Source organism: Brassica oleracea, chromosome C8 (assembly GCF_000695525.1).
Source record: "Brassica oleracea var. oleracea cultivar TO1000 chromosome C8, BOL, whole genome shotgun sequence".
Lineage (NCBI taxonomy): Eukaryota > Viridiplantae > Streptophyta > Magnoliopsida > Brassicales > Brassicaceae > Brassica > Brassica oleracea.
This window is the reverse complement of record NC_027755.1, coordinates 1,198,434-1,216,020: the sequence shown is the minus strand read 5'-3', so window position 1 is coordinate 1,216,020 and position 17,587 is coordinate 1,198,434. Positions and strand designations below refer to the sequence as shown.

At 37.8% G+C, this 17,587-nt stretch overlaps 4 protein-coding genes across 12 annotated transcripts; 1 reads left to right on the top strand and 3 right to left on the bottom strand.

The window, feature by feature from the left end:
- Positions 1–1,022: 1,022 nt before the first annotated feature.
- Positions 1,023–4,927, bottom strand: LOC106307620 (sn1-specific diacylglycerol lipase beta-like). 6 transcript variants are annotated; one of them, XM_013744616.1, is made up of 14 exons: positions 4,487–4,927; positions 4,190–4,328; positions 3,807–4,026; positions 3,432–3,532; positions 3,231–3,352; positions 3,055–3,146; positions 2,843–2,948; positions 2,566–2,720; positions 2,379–2,485; positions 2,173–2,294; positions 1,996–2,093; positions 1,712–1,920; positions 1,276–1,618; positions 1,023–1,197 (listed from the first exon to the last, which is right to left on the bottom strand). In XM_013744616.1, exons 1-14 carry the CDS (start codon positions 4,745–4,747, stop codon positions 1,116–1,118), a joined length of 2,157 nt encoding a protein of 718 aa, XP_013600070.1. In that variant the 5' UTR covers positions 4,748–4,927; the 3' UTR covers positions 1,023–1,115. The 6 variants fall into 6 exon arrangements, with proteins under 6 accessions (XP_013600070.1, XP_013600071.1, XP_013600074.1 ...); XM_013744617.1 differs by having other exon boundaries at positions 1,276–1,612; XM_013744620.1 differs by having other exon boundaries at positions 3,807–4,014.
- A 198-nt stretch (positions 4,928–5,125) lies between these two features.
- Positions 5,126–7,065, bottom strand: LOC106308082 (pentatricopeptide repeat-containing protein At1g05750, chloroplastic). Its single transcript, XM_013745203.1, has one exon. It carries the CDS (start codon positions 7,013–7,015, stop codon positions 5,504–5,506), a length of 1,512 nt encoding a protein of 503 aa, XP_013600657.1. The 5' UTR covers positions 7,016–7,065; the 3' UTR covers positions 5,126–5,503.
- Positions 7,066–8,791: 1,726 nt separating this feature from the next.
- On the top strand, positions 8,792–10,312 carry LOC106312571 (15 kDa selenoprotein-like). The gene is made up of 4 exons (XM_013750140.1): positions 8,792–8,984; positions 9,283–9,341; positions 9,469–9,656; positions 10,045–10,312. Exons 1-4 carry the CDS (start codon positions 8,792–8,794, stop codon positions 10,115–10,117), a joined length of 513 nt encoding a protein of 170 aa, XP_013605594.1. The 3' UTR covers positions 10,118–10,312.
- Positions 10,313–10,431: 119 nt separating this feature from the next.
- On the bottom strand, positions 10,432–12,645 carry LOC106312570 (transcription factor bHLH113-like). Of its 4 annotated transcripts, XM_013750139.1 has the most exons (6): positions 12,191–12,638; positions 11,389–11,501; positions 11,219–11,281; positions 11,075–11,140; positions 10,928–10,972; positions 10,432–10,830 (listed from the first exon to the last, which is right to left on the bottom strand). In XM_013750139.1, exons 2-6 carry the CDS (start codon positions 11,497–11,499, stop codon positions 10,669–10,671), a joined length of 447 nt encoding a protein of 148 aa, XP_013605593.1. In that variant the 5' UTR covers positions 11,500–11,501; positions 12,191–12,638; the 3' UTR covers positions 10,432–10,668. The 4 variants fall into 4 exon arrangements, with proteins under 4 accessions (XP_013605593.1, XP_013605590.1, XP_013605592.1 ...); XM_013750136.1 differs by having other exon boundaries at positions 10,928–11,140; positions 12,191–12,645; XM_013750138.1 differs by lacking the exon at positions 12,191–12,638 and adding an exon at positions 11,602–12,184 and having other exon boundaries at positions 10,928–11,140.
- Positions 12,646–17,587: the final 4,942 nt, after the last annotated feature.

Below are 17,587 nucleotides of genomic sequence, written 5' to 3'. Positions count from 1 at the left end.
TCCCAAACAGTTGAATATCTTAAGAAAGAATTCGAGATGAAAGATCTAGGAAAAACAAAGTTCTGTTTGGGATTACAACTTGAGTACATTAGAGATGGAATCCTTGTGCATCAAATGACATATACAGAGAAAGTACTCAAGAGATTTAATATGGCCGAGTCTCACCCATTGTCTAGCCCCATGGTCGTGAGATCTCTTGGTTTGGACACTGATCCATTCGGCCCTAAGAAGGACGATAAAGATGTCCTTGGTCCCGAAGTGCCATATCTCAGTGCCATATCTCAGTGCCATAGGAGCTTTGATGTATCTGGCTAGTCACACGACCAGATATATATTTTGCCGTGAATCTATTGTCTAGATTAAGCTCTTGTCCAACCCAAAGGCACTGGAACGGATTAAACATGTTCTTCGTTACCTGCAAGGAACGAAAGACTTGGGTTTATTTTATACTAACCAAAACAAAGAAGGTTTAGTTGATTTTGCTGATGCAGGTTATCTTTCGGATCCACACAATGCTCGATCACAGACATGCTATGTTTTCACACATGGTGGAACGGCCATATCATGGCGTTCCATGAAGCAGACAATCGCGGCCACATCTTCAAACCATTCGGAGATCTTGGCTGTTCATGAGGCCAGCCGCGAGTTGTTCAGAACATGGGGAGTAATACGTGTTGTACTCTTTTTCTTTCACCATGGTTTTGTCCCACTAGGTTTTCCTGGTAAGATTTTAATGAGGCAACATCTAAAACGTATTACAATCCCTGTATGGTTATGACATCCAAGGAGGAGTGTTATAAATCATATTGTGGATGTACATAACCGGCCCAATGCTAGAGAGAGAGAGAGTCGACCGTGAGGAAAGAGAGAGAGAGAGAGAATCAGCATCTTGCCTTTTCCTTATTAGATTATGATTTGTACTATTTCCATATTTGTATTTTCTTTCTTTAGTCTTTCCATTATTCTATGATGGTGTAATTTCTTAAAAGATTCTATTCTCTTGTTTCACAACAAAATGACGGTAGTTCACTCAATAATGTTTGTTGTTTGATGATTAAATAGAAACATATATGCACGTTGTGTTGTTTAATCGGAACATCTTTCATGTCTCTCTGTCATACTACTATATCAGGTTCACTTGTCAGATCGCAGAAGAGATTCCGAGATTCTAGAACCTTGTGCATCGCATGTCTACACCTGGAGTGGAAAAAAAAATAAGACTTAAAAGAGTTTCATTAAGAGATACTGAGTTTTGGATTAGGGAAGAGTTACTACCTCCAAGGAAGATGATCAAGGAACATTGATGGAGAAACCATAAGTTCTTTGAAGCTCTCTCTCTTTGCAACATAAGCTTTGTAACCACCACTTGTCACGTCACAGATCGGCCATCCTCGCCATATCGGCACGCTCATGTTGTTTACTTCCGGTACAATATGGATGACTAAACCGGGCAAGAACATCTCCGGAGCTTCTTCTTCATCATCTTCTTCTCCTCCTCTTGTTGGAACCGTCTCCATAAACTGAGTCACAGGATTATCCGTCGAGGCCACCAGCTCGTGGAACGGATTAATGAACTCTTCGTCGTGTTCCCTCACTTCCGCTTCAGCTGAATCTTCAACTTATTAAGACAAGAAGAAACAAATCTTTTCTCATTAGGTTAATATTTCTTGATGGAGAAGTTATCATCAACAGTGAGATAAAAAGTTGTTACCAGTTATTATTGATGATGGTATTGCTTCTTCTCCTTCGACAACATTTTGTCGTTGGCGTTTGCTAGCAGACAAGAACCGGCGCGCGAGTCTGAAAATGAGTGCTGTGTCAGCTTTAGGGTCTTGAGACAGCACTTTTAGCGCTGCTACTTGGAGCCGGCGGATTGATCCATACGAAAGCCGTGATGAGAACTCGTTATCTAGTACAATGCTGGTTAGGGAGACTATAAAACATTAGTGACTTAAATAAATGTCAGCATATGATTCGTTACAAAACAAATGTAACCTTGTAACAAACTCAGAACTAGCTTCTGCCACATCTGAATCTACACATGGGAGTGGTCCGTATGCGTATACATAGAGGTTAGGGAACCTGGAACGAAGCTATACGCCACAAAAGGAATGAATATAAGATAAGTAAAGGAAAGTTAAATGTAACGTTTTTGTGATATTGAGAACATACTCTAACTCCTAGTAACGAGGCAATAGCACCTCCTAAGGAATGTCCAACGATGCGGATGCTGTAGCCATCACACTCGCATCCATCACCAATTAACGAAGACAAGAACCCAATAGATTCTGATTCTGCATACTCCATTTGTATGATTAGCTTAGAAAGATCTCGTGTTTTGAACAGAAATAGTAACAGTTAATACTCTAAACTCTTACCTCCAAATTTGGGTTCTCCTTCTATTTGCATAAACAGATCTCTTGCAGCTTCTACTATTCCTGAATGGCCGTAGTGTGTGCGGGAAGAGTCCATAACATGAATGTGACTGACATAAACACACATGAAAAAACAATAATTATTTCACTGTTTCTTATAAGAGAGAGAGAGAGAGAGATAGAGACTGACTTTGTTAGCCCTTCCAAGTCTTCATCAGTTAGTGAACAAGCACGGCCCAAACCATCGGTTATTAGATCCTCAGCCGTCTCGGTTCCTCTAACAGCAATTACAACGCATCTAAGATAATGCAAGACTACAACGAAGTACGTTGCTTTACACTTCTCCTGCAATAACAGAATAATTACATAAATAGATGAGAAACGATTCTAGTGCATTGAAGCCCACAAGATACTCAAAAAAACTTCAAATAAACAGAACACATAGGATTGAAAGGAACAAAACTTACACTACAAATGCGACCTCGTCTAAGAACATGAGCAGGAAAATCTATGAACTTAAGGAAGGCAGCTGCATGGCCTCGCCACCAATTGTCACCATCAAGCTTAGGCCGCCTGCCAATAAATTGCAAAGAACCTTCTCACATTAATATCAAATGAGTTTGACTTTTAAAGAAACAAGTTGGAGTTTCTTCAAACGAGCTAACCAGGTATAGTATACCATTTACGGCTCCAAGGTGTTAGTATCCCTTGCCTACATATCCATGTGCATAGAAACAAAGCAGGGTTTCTCCCAACGTCTAGCAGTGGCCCCTGCACAGTGCCACACACGCAGGTGAGATATAATCTACCCATCTGAAAAAAGAGCTTTGGGGGGTTTGTGTTGTTCAAACGTACTGTATAAGCAGCTTCTGCAAACTTATGCAACGTGGCAGCCTCCTGAAGAGGAAACGCTGGAGCTTCTATACAGTCTTCATGCGATTCAGGAAACTGGTTGTTATTCTGCAACAGAGCAAGGCCTGAAATAGACGAAGTGATTAGAGACTTCTCCACATTGTTTATTTACTAAATAGACTAAGAGTTTCAGATCTTACTAACCTGCTAAAAACTCCAAGTGGCCAGTGCCTGATGCACGATATGAAACAAGATCACCTAGCAGTCTTGCAACTGAACACACTTCGTCTTCCTCAATAACTCCCCTGGAGCAGAAAAACAAATTCTAAGAGTCTGAACAAAGTAAACTTGCTATAGACAAAAACAAAATCAGTTTCTAGAGTTTTGCACACAAATTAAGAAACTAGTTAAATGTTCAAATTTGCCATTGTTTGACCATTATAATTGCATAACATTTATTGTTTATTTTAGTTTAATTAGGGGCAAAAGAAATAAATTAATAAAAAAAATTGTATTGAAATCATAAGAGGATAACAAAAATTTTATGCTACAACGACACTTAGTATTCACTAAACTTACATGTATTCGCGACGCCCAAGACAGCACAAAACTTCACGAATCCCATGGTCAAACACCTCCTGGTAATGAGCTTTCCAGGCATCATCTTGAGTCGCATAGAAAGACCGCCATTGCAGTATATCTGATCCCGTAAAGCATTGAGCCAACGCAACAAAGCAAACAGTGATCAAGAAGGCAACCTGCAGCGTTTGCTTCCACCCACGCGTGTCTGAAGATAGCCCTGAGCAAAAGAAAGTTACTAAACAGATTCTTAAACACGAAAAAAATGCTTGGATAAGCAATTACATAGCTACCTACTGAACTACAAATAAAGATTTCAAAGGCCCAAGTAGGTGACTTTAGACAACCAAACCAATGTAAGTTTTTGTCTTTTAAGTTTTTACCTAAAACGCAATGTCTTGGCAATCCATCAGGGGAAACAAAGGTGGAGACACGGAACATAAGGTAAGTTGCACCAATAAATTGCAGTAGAGTAATTACCATTGCAAACCGAGTCCACCAAAGCCACGTCTTATACTTCATCTGCAAATCCAATTAAGCCAACATCAAAGTAAATAAACTATTAAACACTAAAGAGAAATGTATAATCAAAGAACAATTACATCAATGAAGGTAACACTTTTCCTTCAAAGACTTGATTTTTAAAACGAATATCCACAATTTAGAGGAAAAGGCGTTACCTTTCGTTCGAGGCTGTAATGAGTAGGAGACTCCATGATGGTCATAGCCATGAGTTCCTGTGTAGACCCGACCTTAACCATAACGGCGAGTTTGACGCAGGCGGCTACACAGACGGCGTAGAGGGGGAATAGCTGGGCGGCGCTGTCGCAATTTGAGTTGGAAACGAGAGTCAGAACGCCGCCGGAGACAATCACGGCCAAATTGGCAATGCCGAGAACCACAATCGTTTTCCTAACTCTCTTCAACCTCGAAATCCACATGATTGGGTGATTGTTCCGGTGGTGGTCGTTTTCGGAGATTAGAAGGTCAATGTCTCGACGGGCAAGGAAGCACGAAGAGACATCTCCGAGAGAAATCCGCACTCGGATCTCTGTCGTTTTTTTTCCAGATATGTTTTTTTGAGAGAGAAAGCAATTTGATCTTTGGCTGACACAGTTGGAATCTATGTCCGAACGAAATAGAAATAAATAAATAACACGGAACACTTTATTAAAAGTTACTTATAAATACTAGTATATGGTTGGCTTGTTCCCAAAATTATATTTCATGACTAATTAAATTATTCCCACGTTACATGATGAATATTGAGTTGGCCTTGGTCAAAGTTTGGAGTATCTGTTATATTAAAAACAGAGGAATGTTAAGAAATGTTTTGGTTGGTTAAAAAAAAAAACACATTTAAATGTGAAAACAGAGCGGTCTCTCTGACAGAGCAGAGTTTTGGAATGCTAGAGTGGTTTTTTTATGTGCATGAAGAGGCTGAAGAGAGCCATGAGGTTGAGATGAGTCTTTTTCAACGATAACATGACCAGACACAGATGAATACAAATGGACAATGTCGGCATGAGGAGATAGATGCCTATGAAGAAAGGGAGCTCGGATTCTAAGCTTATCAACTCACGGGAGTACCATGTTTTCAGTGTGGCCTCTATACACCAGATTTATATATAGGGGTATGCTTCAGATCTTTGCTCAATCACCTTGGCAACAAGGTTGGTGCATAAGTCCCTGGGATTTCAATCACCTATGTGATCACCATCAAGGGTTTCAACCACACTGCATTGTAATCGCGAATCAGAAGAAATAAGCTCTAGAACCTCGCGGATGTAAGCGGTCTCCACATGGGCACTATCACCGGCCATGAACACATGCGTTCGATCATCAATCTCTATCGAACTAAACCCAGGCTGCTTCTTTAGACCTAGACCCTTCATCTTCCTTCTCATCTTACTTGCTCCTTCCCACTGTCCATCAGCAGCATACATGTTCGAAAGAATCACGTAGTTAGAATGGCTCTTCACTTTAAGCTCACTAAGATGCTTCATCATCCTCTCCGCTAGCTCTGTATCGTTCCCATGAGTCCTGCAGGCTGCTAGCAAGGAGCCAATCACAACTTCATTAGGCTTCATCGGCATGCTCTCTACCACCTTCAAAGCATCTTCCAATCTCCCAGCCCGGCTATACAAATCCACTAAGCATCCGTAGTGTTCAATCCGAGGCGAGATTCTGTAATCCCTTTTCATAGCTTCGAAATACCGAACACCTTCTTCAACTAAACCTACATGACTACAAGCGGTTAACGCCCCTGTGAAAGTGACCGCATCAGGGTTAAACCCCTCTTCTTGCATTCTTCTAAAGTAGACCAAAGACTCATGCGCATGCCCGTTAGCAGCAAAACCAACAATGACTGAGTTCCACGAAACCACGGTTCGTTTCTCAATCTCATCAAAAACCTGTCGAGCAAACTCCACACACCCGCACCGACAATACAAATCAATCAGCGAGTTACTAACCCTAACATTGTTCTTAAAATCCTGACTCACAACAAAACGATGCACCCACAATCCAAAAGATAGAGCCCCAAGGTTAGCGCAAGCTGCAAGAGCAGCGATGACAGCAACGTAATCTGGCTTCACTCCAGAGACTTGCATCTCACGGAACCACGCCAAAGCTTCCTCGTGCAAACCCTTTTTAACAAACCCGTTCATCATAGCCGTCCAAGAAATCAAGTCGTGTTCAGGCATTTCGTCGAACACCTTCGCGGCGTAGTCGACTCGGCCGCTCCTCATGTATCCATCGATCATTGTGTTCCAAGTAACCGAATTTTTATCTTCCATGAAGTCAAAAACCAGCCTCGCCTTCCTAAAACGTCGGCGTTTGGAGTACATGCCGAGAATCGCGGTGCCGACCATGACGTGGTTTCTATCGAGGCCGAGTTTACAAGCATACCCGTGAAGCGAATCGCCAAAGGGTTCACAATCAGCGCATCCAGAGAGTAGAGCGATGAGAGTGATGTGGTTAGGCTCCACGCCGGCGAGTCTCATGGCGGTGAATTCCTTCGCTGCCTCGGCTAATCGACCGTTGCGTGAGAGGAGAGTGATGCGGGAAGTCCATGAGACGGTGGTTTCGGAGGTTGATTGATTCAGCTTCTGATTAAGCTTTGGATTGGGGTGGTTATTGCGAGAGATGAAAGGTGTTTGTTGCGGTGGCGCCGGCGATGGAATCCCGACGGCGGGAAGTAGAGCCATTGGATATGCGTGTGGTGTGATGTGCTAAACCGGGAAAATCGGATTTTGTTTTGTTTTATATTACCCGGTTTTTATAAACCGAAAATGATGTTCTTTATTAAGCACCAACTAGATCTTCATCAGCACAGTGTGGATTTCTTATTTCTATACTAAAATATTTTAGTTTTTATAACAAAATTTATTAATAACTTAATGCAATTTAGTGTTATATATTATGTAATTCTATAATAGATATATTTACGTGGCTTATATATTATTAATATAAATTTTGTATTTTTGTAACAAAAATTATTTTGGAAACTTTATTATGTAACAATATTACTTTACATATTTTTTATTTAAAATTTAAAATTTATATGAAAGCAAATTAAATTAGATCTTTATAGCAGAGAAGAATTTTTTTGAAATACTATAAAGGATTTCTTTTAAAGAAATACTATAATACATTGTACTTCAAAATAAGTTTGTAGTAAATATCATATTTGAGAAATACACTAAGTTGGATAACATATCTTGTAATTTGAAATAGAATGAATCTTTCTAACAAAATCTTTGTAATTTTATTTTTGAAAATTAATCAGCTAAAATTGTTATTATCATTGAATATATAATTATAATACTCTGTATAATTTTCATTTTCATATATAAATCAAAACTAAAATAAATTTTAATTTCTAATTATAGTTTATGATAAATAATTTAAAATTAATTACTTTTGTATATAAAATTTAAATTAATTCTGAAAATGTTTTTAAAAGATTTTGTTTAGAACTTTCTTTAAATAATCATTTGTATTAAATTATAAATACTATAATATTATAATTACTTCATGTAAAATTTAATAAAATTTTAAAGAATGGTTCAAATTAAAAAATCACGCATGAAAAATTCATCAATACAGTATATATGTATTAAAAGCAATTTATTATGAAACCAGTATATGGTTGAATCCATAGAAATGTATTTTAAAATATTATATATTTATCAGTACATTTTTGTTAACACAATATCTTAATAAATATTGATACATGTATATGTATAACATAATTAATAATAATAACACTTATTATGCAAATAAAATAGTGTTAGGATTTTAATATTTGATTCGATTTTATTATTTGTATGGTGAAATTCTAACATGGTTTTATTTGCATAATAAATATTAATTATTATTATTACTAATTAGATCATATGCATGTATTAACTTTAGAATAATTAAATGTTATTATTATTAAGTATATTATAAATGGTTATATGTAACTATAATTATATATTGATGGAATAAATATATTTTCGAAATTATCCATATCTAATACTCCCTCTGTTTCATTATAAGTGTCGTTTTAGGTTTCGGCACACGGAATAAGGAAACAATTAATTTTGTACATTTCCTATAAAAAAAACACTATTACATATACACCTAACCATATTTCAACCAATAAAAAAATAAATTTTGCATAAAATTAATAAATTGATCATTGAAAATCGAAAACAACACTTATTTTGTAACGAATTTTTTTTCTCTAAAACGACACTTAATATAAAACGGAGGGAGTAACATTTTGATGAAATAAAAAAAGAATTAAATATCTTGTTAGGATATTGTTATGAAAATACAAAAAATAAATAATGTAAGCAAATTTCTTAGGAATGGTCCATTTAAAATATAGAAATAGTATAGATTGTATTTTTGGATATTTAAAACCGGAATTAACCGAATTGGATTACCAGCAACCCAACATTAATTTCGCATCTGCGAAGGCTTTGGATCTGTCGATGAGAAAGAGAGAGATGGAGATGGCTCGAGCGTGGTCGACGATGATGATGATGATGGTGATGATCTTGATGCTCACATCGACGATCTCAGCGAAAGAGCAGCTGAGCACTAAAGAGTGCGAGGATCTAGGGTTCACCGGCCTGGCTCTCTGCTCCGATTGCCACTCGCTCTCTGAATACGTCAAGGACCAAGGTTCGTTCCCTTATATGAATATGTGTGAAGATCTGAAACGCGAAATTGTGGATTAGGATTAGTTAAGAAGAGACGAATGTGTCTTTAGATTTTGTGAATTTATGAGCTTGACATCTTTCTCTTGAGGAGGGGAAGAAGAAAGAACAAGCCATTACTGAATTAGAATAGCTCTGATCTCCCTTAGTGTATAACACCAATGTGTGTGTATATCAAACTCTTTTGAGGGCTAATCATATTGTATACACCAATGTTTTTGAAATTTTTGGTTATGCTTATATTAGTATTGTGTACTTTGCAGAGTTGGTATCTGACTGCTTGAAATGTTGCGCTGATGATTCTGAGGATTCCATAAGTAAGGTATGCTTTTCAAACTGAGAGTAGATTAGACAAGGAGATAGAAACGTCGTCTCTAACATTCATTGAGTGAAGATAAGGAGAGTGATGACTCGTTTACACTTTTTGTTTTTTCTTTTCGGCACTGTAGGTTACTTATTCAGGCGCTATATTGGAGGTGTGTATGAGAAAGCTGGTTTTCTATCCTGAGATTGTTGGTTTTATTGAAGAAGAGAAACAAAACTTCCCTACCCTTAAAGTTGAGTACGTTTTCAACTCACCACCCAAGTTGATTATGCTCGATGGAGCTGATGATGATGAACGTAAGGAAACAATAAGGTAAAAATTGCTTCCCCCCTTTCTTCAACCTTTTTTGCTCTGAATAATCTGAAGTTGTGAGCTCTTAATTTAACAATGAGTTCTGGTATTTGACTCGAGTTTATGGTAAACTAATAGGCTACTATATTCTTGTTAGCAAGGTAGATAAATGTGTAAATGCAACTCTCTATCTATCATTCACTCTCTGGATGCTTTGGTACATTTTATGACTACTGAAACCTCCTCTTTTGAAAATTGGTTTCTAGAGGAAGTTACTATCGTTATCTAGGAGCACGAATAAATCAAAACTAGTTATGTGTTTGACACTTCATCCACTTTGGGCAGAAGGGCTACATTCCTCCAACGTTGTAACTCGCCTTTTTTGTTACTTGCTTTGCTTGCTTCGCAGAATCGACAACTGGAAACGCGAGCATCTACTGCAGTATATGCGGGAGAAGGTCAAGCCTACTTCAGCAAGTTAGTGTCATCTCTGTGATCACTATGTAGGGCTGAATACTTTTGCAAAGCAGAGCTGTGATCTAACAATTAAATAACACAACATTGTGATCGACTTGTCTTTACTTTCTCCAAGCTATATGTCTCTCGGCATCAAAGTCTGTATGTTCTGAACCTTTGCAATCTAAGTATTGATGCATTATTCCAATGTTCTTATGAAAGAGTAACGTGAATTTTTTACTTGGCTGTTTAGTATAATTACATGATCCATCTAACTTCTTCTGTTATAACGGATAGCTTTGGTAAGATCACAACAAAAACTAAGATGTCTATGGCAATATTCGGCATAAAGATTACTTAGCATTAGAATCGTTTGGTTTATGTTTAGGCAAATTACATAATAAGTGGGTCAAATAGTAAACAGCCATCACCAACTCTGAGCTGTTCTAAACCAACTTCATGCGTCTCTGGAGTCTGGTCTATGTATGTTACACAGGCATCATCTAAACAATACAACTGACCTTCTCTTTTAAGCTTAGGACAAAGATCTTAGTAGGTTGGGAAGAGTCTGAAACAGTCATCTAAAGGGTGATTGAGACTTGACACCAAACGCTGGAGATGGAGGAGTCTTCACGGGCGCCCAGATATCGGCCCCGTTGCTTTGAGCAACTCCTGCTGTATACTCCATTGGAACAAGGCACAATCCTCTGTTTCTCAGGCTGTACTGCTCCAGCTCCTCCTGTAAGATACCCAAAGTTAGTTCAGATCAGAGTGTGAAGCATCGCAGTTGCAAGATGATCAGATTGTGATAGTGAACCGGGAATAAATGTGTTTACCTGCGTAGCAGCGGTCATTGTTTGCAGATATGGAGCGCTTAGCACCTGCACAAGAAGAACATGACGTTTTCTTAAGTAAGAAGATGAAAGAATCATGGTTGGTAAATGGTAATGGTATTGAACTGATATGAAGAGAAATGGGCAGACCTTCACTTGTTCATGTAGAAACTCTATGTAATGCAACGCGTCTTGAAGAACTGATGCAGTGTCGGTCTGTGGCATGGAGGAATCAAAGAAGATTAGAGAAAAAGCATGTGTGGAGATTTTGATTAGTCTAACAGAAGAAGTTACCTTTCCGTAAGGGGAAACTATCTGTTGAAGAGCTGAGATACGGTCTCCAGCTTTGTCCTTTCTCTGTTGTTTTAAACCATTAAGAGAACAAAGATGGAAGAATCACTACCATGCCGGTTCGCTAACACTGCATTCTTTGGTAGTCCACTGAAACTAGGTTAAAGCATTACCTTGGAACTGAAGGAGAGATCAGACTTATGGCGCTTGATGCTACTTTCTTCCAGAGAACAGACGCTCCGCTTATTTTCCATCATCATTCCAGCGTCTCGAGAGAACTCCATCCCTTTGTCAGTGAGAAAACCAGAGGAGACAACATCAAGAACCAACATGATTAAGATTATATTACTACAAGAGGAAGACATTTTAAAAGAGGCTTAACAGACCAAGAAGATTACAAGATCTATATGAATGAGGATCTATGTATTGAACAAATCAATGCATTTGGGAGACATGATGTGGATTTGAGGAAATTTAGCCAAGACAAAGGTTTGGTCAACGAAGTAGGCAAGGACCTTGTGGTCAGAGGCTAAAGCCTTCAGAGTTCACATCAGCTTAAGTATTATTTTAAGGATTTGTAAGCACAATTATAAGCTCAAACAGAATATCTTATGATAACTTGCTTAAAATATTTCCTTAATACACATAAACTGACAATAACATCTTATCTGCATGAATCACTTTCTTCCCTTAAAAACAGGAGAGAACCCAAAACAAAAACAAAACAAAAATCCTCCACGCAACAAAGGAGAACAAATACACTTCCTCGGGGGATTATTGAACTAACTTAAACAATAAAATAACTTATACTCCGCTACAGTAAATTAACTATCTGAGTAGAAAGAAACTGTAGAACATTATCAAGAAGCGAATCCAGCTGAAAGTCAGCACCAAGAAGAGGAGAGAGAGAAATATATATGCTAGAAGTTTGTATAACTAAAGAAACAGAACAGAGAGAGAGAGAGAGAGGCTCACAAACAGGCAGAAGAGTATAAGAAAATGATATTTTCTTCAAGAACACACCACCCACAACTTCTCAAATCTCCAATTTTTATTCCTCAAAACCCTAAAAACAATTGTATTATTTTTGTCCTTCAGCTTCTTGATAACACAAAAACCGATAAGACACAAATGTTTCTCCCTCTCTCTCTCTCTATGTTTTGTGTTTTCTCAGTACAAAAGGAAAACTCCAAACCGAATTACATGAGTCTTTTGGCAGGTGATGAAGAAGAAGAGCTCAGACAGACTGAGTGAAAATGGTGGAGTCGTTTCTTTAAAGAAGGATTAGAGCATTCGCAAAAATCTCGGCGTTAGAAAAGGGGAGAGAGAAGACACTGTGAATGTATATATGCTAAAAGAACATCTGCTATTTTCAAAATGTAAGTAGTTTTCGAAAATCTACATAACTTTTACATTTATTGAATATAATGTATCCAATCAAATAATATCAATTTTTTTTATAATTGGTTAAACTAATTAATTAAATATTTTTTTTTAAAATATCAATTTTTTTAAACCAAATGCTTTAAAACGGATAGAGTATCATTTTACAACTTTTGCAAACTTTTATAAAGTTCTAACAGATGACTAGAGAGTAAAGACTAATTCCTAATTAATTCAGACTAATTGCATTATGTTTCTCCTGGGATAAAGAAATGCTTTAAAACGTTTTTCCTTAAAGTGAATACTGCTCCTGGAAAACATTTGATTGATATTTTATCATAATAGTAACAATTTGACAGCTATTATGCAACCCATAGGGATGGAGAAAGGTCCTAACTAGAAGTTATATCACTACCCCAGGTAGAATTCGCTTTTATTATTATTTTCCACACTAGTCATCATTATCATCACTATAGCTAGCATGTAGCCTTATTTTTCTTTGTTTGACAGTGACATTTGAAAAGTTGTTTTTAATTTGTCAAAACATTTGACCAACTCCTATCTTTTCCTTTCAACTTTTTTGACTTTCTCTTTCTTTTGAATTTTGCTCTAATCTAGGTAGGACAAACATGACACCTAAATTGAATATCGCAGAACGTAAATCAAGAGACAAAATAGATACAAATAACAAATTATTTTTTATTAAAAATCATCTAAACAATCTATTACAAGACTTGTTTATCAGTTTTACACAGTCTGTTAACACCATAACAACTGCTACTGAAAGATTCCTAATCTACCCAAACTTGTCTCTCTGTCGTTAGTACTTCAGCATCTTCTTCAACACGATCCAAGAACATCCCTAAGAGATTTTCATTCTTCCTCTATAATAATAGCCAATGTCTTATGGAATACACACGACTCCATAGCTCTTTTATACTGATCTCCACGTTCCTAAAACTTTAGCCTCTAAAGAACATGGATATGGACAACCTCTTTATCAATAGCATAGTTTCTTTTTTTTAAATGCACTTATTCTTCAAGGCATAAATTTGCTTCCCAAATTTATTTCTTGCATTTTCTTCACGGTATAAGCTTGTTCCTCAAATTTATCTCACACCAGTTCAGCATCTTGCGTCCACATGGTCTACACCACTTTATGTCTTTTGGTTCACTTTCTGACACACACCGTCCTAACAACTAATTCAACGACTACGTCAAGACATAAATCCTTATTTATCTTTCTTCGTCTCAGCATATTTTGCATCTACATGGTAACCCACCACTCTGCCGACTAATGCATCAAGCATTAATGCTTTGGTCGTCTAATTAGTCACGAAAGACTGCTGATATCTACGACCTCCACTTACCTATTCACTTATCTGTTTGCGTATTAACCTCAGGAGTCATATCAGACAGAGAGAGAGGTTAACGCATCTGAATACAGCCAGTACAATTCTCTGAGTTGTTGATATTTCATGGTAAAATTATAAATCAATCAATCAATCGGTTTCACAATGAAAAGAAAACATAAACAAATGAAAATTAAATAAAGAGAAAGAAATCATCAATTCTTTACAAAATATAGTACAGTGTCACTAACTTTTACGTTATTATTTTTCATAATGCTACATATAATTAAATGTGTATCAAATAAAAGCATAGTATCCGTAAATTAATCATAAGTATTACCCGCAAGAGAATTAAGATGCAGAGTGATAATAAATAAGTTAGATTTAATCAATAATAGCTTAAATTATTGAAGTGACTGAGAGACGAGTAAGACAACTTTAAGCTTGTCTGAATGCAAACACGCACAGAGATTCAGACACGTTCACAAGACGCGCGCGCGTGCGCATAAATATCTCAAACAGGCGCTTTGAATTCATTCACGTTTCAGGGGCTTAAAAGAATCGCGTTCTAAAACGCAGAGTAGGTTAAATAGAGATTTGTGGGGACAGATGCAGAGACCGTGCGTCGCAAAAGTCCAAGGAATCAGCGTTTTCTTCAAAAGGTTGATGGCCCCCAACGCGTTTTTGGTCTTTGTCTCCATGTCACTATCTTCTTTTGTCCTTTTTTTTTCTATCTTGTGGCGACCGGATTGGGTAATGTACTATTACCTCACATGTAATGGGTTAATGTTAGGCTTTAAATTTTGTAAGAAGTTAAAATTTGGTTGGGCTTCGTTTTAAAACAGCCTGTAATGTTTTTGGCCTTTTAATGTACCTTTTGTGGAGAAAAAAAAGACTCCATAAACATTAAAAAATTCATTAATTTTCAACACCATAATGAGTTAGAGCACGTTCAACACGGTCTCTTGATGGCGTATTTAACGCTAATACGCGATTAAATTTTTTTTAAAAAGACAAAACCTGAAGGCACGTATGTTAATTAGGAGCGGGATGATACGTATGTCAAGGGGCACATGTCACACAATAATTGGTCTGGGCAATGGTGGATCCGCGTTTCGTTTCAACTTCTTTCTTTCTCTCTTTCGGTTTCAGTCTCTCTCTTCTCGATGACGAGAAAGGCGATTTCTTTGGCTCTCTATGGATCTTCTCTCCTCGACTCCTCCGCGACGTCTTCTCGGTTTCGGTCTCTCCTCTCCTCGACTCCTCGGCGACGTCTCCTTGGCGATTTCTCCCCCTCTTTGATTCGGTGGCTCTCCTCGGCGATACGGCGTTGTCTCTCTCGGTGGGTCTCGTCGACGAAGGAAAACGACGATCTGTCTATTGGTGGCTCTCCGAGACGCAGATAAACGCCGGCGAGTGTTGTTCAGGGGAATCAAAAGGTAAAAATCTGTTCATTTGATTCTGTCTTTTAGTCTTTAATATGCATGTCTTTTTAATCTTTGTTTTGGTTGTTTCAGTGTTTCAGTCGGTACATGGATGGATCTAGACGCATGATCCAGGTTCAATTTGTTGCTCAGACTACCCTAAACGGTAAAACTTTGTTCTTTTGTTTATGTCTTTCTCGTTTAACTTTCAATTATCCATGTCTTAATTGTTCTTTCATTTGCTAATTAGTTTTTTCATTTGTTTCTATCTTTGAGTCGGTATATGGATGGATGAAGACGCATGATCCAGGTTCGCCAGACCAAAAGCGTACGCTTGTTGATAGAGGTAAACATTTATCTTTGCTCTGTCCAATAGAATAAACCATTGTCTTGTACTCTTGTGGATTTGATTAACTTGCGATTGCTGTTGATTTTGAAGCTTGTTAGAAATGAATTGAATCCTCCGTAATAAATGCCCTGGTTAGTGTTAGGTTTGCGTTGTGTTTAGGTAATAAATTGATGGTTCTATGTAGGTAATGAATTGATGTTAAGGTTTACGTTGTGATAAATGTGTTAGGAATATGCCAACTCGGTTTTATAGATATAGATGGTGGTTGTGATCAATGCGTTTATCCTTCTCTTTCTTCTATTACACTCTTCCCTTCTCCTCTTTCTTGAATACAATTAACTTCTTGTTCTTCTCTTCTCACTCTGTCGCCTCTGTTGTTTTATCTTCTATCTTCTTTGATCTTCGGAAATGGAGTACAATCCATTTACCCAGTCATCAAACTTTGTTGGACTACTTAATAGTCAACAAAGTATCTCCTTTGGTAACTATGAAAATATTAACCCCACTTCACCTCAAGTTCCTACTCTAGTCACGGATGATGTTGGTGAGCGTCGAGAACGGAGGAAGTGGACACCCAGAGATGATGTTCTGCTGATCAGCTCGTGGCTAAACACTTCCAAAGATCCAGTTGTTGGCAACGAGCAAAAGTCAGCCGCATTCTGGACGAGAATTACAGCGTACTATGCCGCTAGCCCGAAGGTTGCTGGCTGCGAAGAGAGAGAGCCTGGTCACTGTAAGCAACGCTGGCACATGATCAATGACTTGGTTTACAAATTCTGTGGATCGTATGATGTGTTCAAAAGAGCTCATGAAATTTACTACAACAACTATAAGAAGAACTTTACCCTCGAGCATGCTTGGGTAGGGTTGAGGAACGACCAGAAGTGGAGTGACCTTTCTACTGCAAAAAACGAGGGAAACTCTAGGAAGAGGAAGGGTGATGAAGGTGAAGATTCACCAACCTCCCAAGCTACTCAAAACAAGCGTCCCCCGGGTGTTAAGGCAGCAAAGGCCAGTGGAAAGAAGCCTATGGTACAGGAGAATGCGGTGAATGAGTTTGAGAAGATGTGGTCCATTAGACAGCATGACTTGGTAGTGAAGGAAAGGTTGTCTAAGATGAGTTTACTCGAGGGTCTTATTGCAAAACAAGAGCCTTTAGCGGAGGATGAAGCAAGCCTAAAGAAGAAGCTCATCAGTGACTTAATGTTTAATTAGTTTAAGATGTTGAAGTTTAATTGCGTAAGTGTAGTTTAGCTCTCTGTTTGTTTAAGTTTAATTCAAAATGTTTACTTAATGTTTAACTCTCTGTTTTGATGATTACTTTAACTCTCTGTTTCAGGTCAAGACAGTGTGCAATAGTAGAGCATTGGAGAAGTATCACGGAGTCTCTACGGTCTTCTTGTCTTCTGGTCTTGTAGTTTAATAGTGTTGGAGTCTAGTGGTATTGGAGTCTTGTGTCGCTAGTCTTGGAGTCTTCTGTCACGAGTCTTGTGGTATTGGAGTATTGTGTCACAAGTCTTGGAGTCTTGTGTCATGAGTCTTGTGTCTTGGAGTATTGTCTTAAAGTACTTGTTTAACGTAGCAATGTTGTGTCACGGGTGTTGGTTTTAAGTTCACGGAGTCTTTGTTTCTTGTAGCAATGTTCGAGTCTTGTGTAACAAACTCTCTCTATATAATTGCATGTTGCGTTGAACGTTTTATTCACAAACTCACAAACTCTCTCTCTCTCTCTCATTCTCACAAACATTACAACTCAGTTTCAACCAAAGTCATTCTTTCTTTCTCAACCAAAGTCATACTCTCTCGTACAAACTCATTCTCTCTTTCTCACCAACTCATACTCTCTCGTTCTCACCAAATAAAC

Bases quoted from the DNA above. Each gene is read 5' to 3' on its own strand.
- LOC106307620 (XM_013744616.1), bottom strand. From the start codon at position 4,747: ATGTGGATTTCGAGGTTGAAGAGAGTTAGGAAAACGATTGTGGTTCTC. The intron at 3,353-3,431 runs GTTAGTAAGATC...CGTCTATTTCAG, and splicing joins CCACTTGGAGTTTTTAGCAG to GCCTTGCTCTGTTGCAGAAT. The intron at 1,619-1,711 runs GTAACAACTTTT...TGTCTTAATAAG, and splicing joins ACCATCATCAATAATAACTG to TTGAAGATTCAGCTGAAGCG.
- LOC106308082 (XM_013745203.1), bottom strand. From the start codon at position 7,015: ATGGCTCTACTTCCCGCCGTCGGGATTCCATCGCCGGCGCCACCGCAA.
- LOC106312571 (XM_013750140.1), top strand. From the start codon at position 8,792: ATGAGAAAGAGAGAGATGGAGATGGCTCGAGCGTGGTCGACGATGATG. The intron at 8,985-9,282 runs GTTCGTTCCCTT...TGTACTTTGCAG, and splicing joins TGAATACGTCAAGGACCAAG to AGTTGGTATCTGACTGCTTG. The intron at 9,342-9,468 runs GTATGCTTTTCA...TCGGCACTGTAG, and splicing joins CTGAGGATTCCATAAGTAAG to GTTACTTATTCAGGCGCTAT.
- LOC106312570 (XM_013750136.1), bottom strand. From the start codon at position 11,499: ATGGAGTTCTCTCGAGACGCTGGAATGATGATGGAAAATAAGCGGAGC. The intron at 11,282-11,388 runs GTAATGCTTTAA...TTAAAACAACAG, and splicing joins ATCTCTCCTTCAGTTCCAAG to AGAAAGGACAAAGCTGGAGA. The intron at 10,831-10,927 runs GTAAACACATTT...GGTATCTTACAG, and splicing joins CAATGACCGCTGCTACGCAG to GAGGAGCTGGAGCAGTACAG.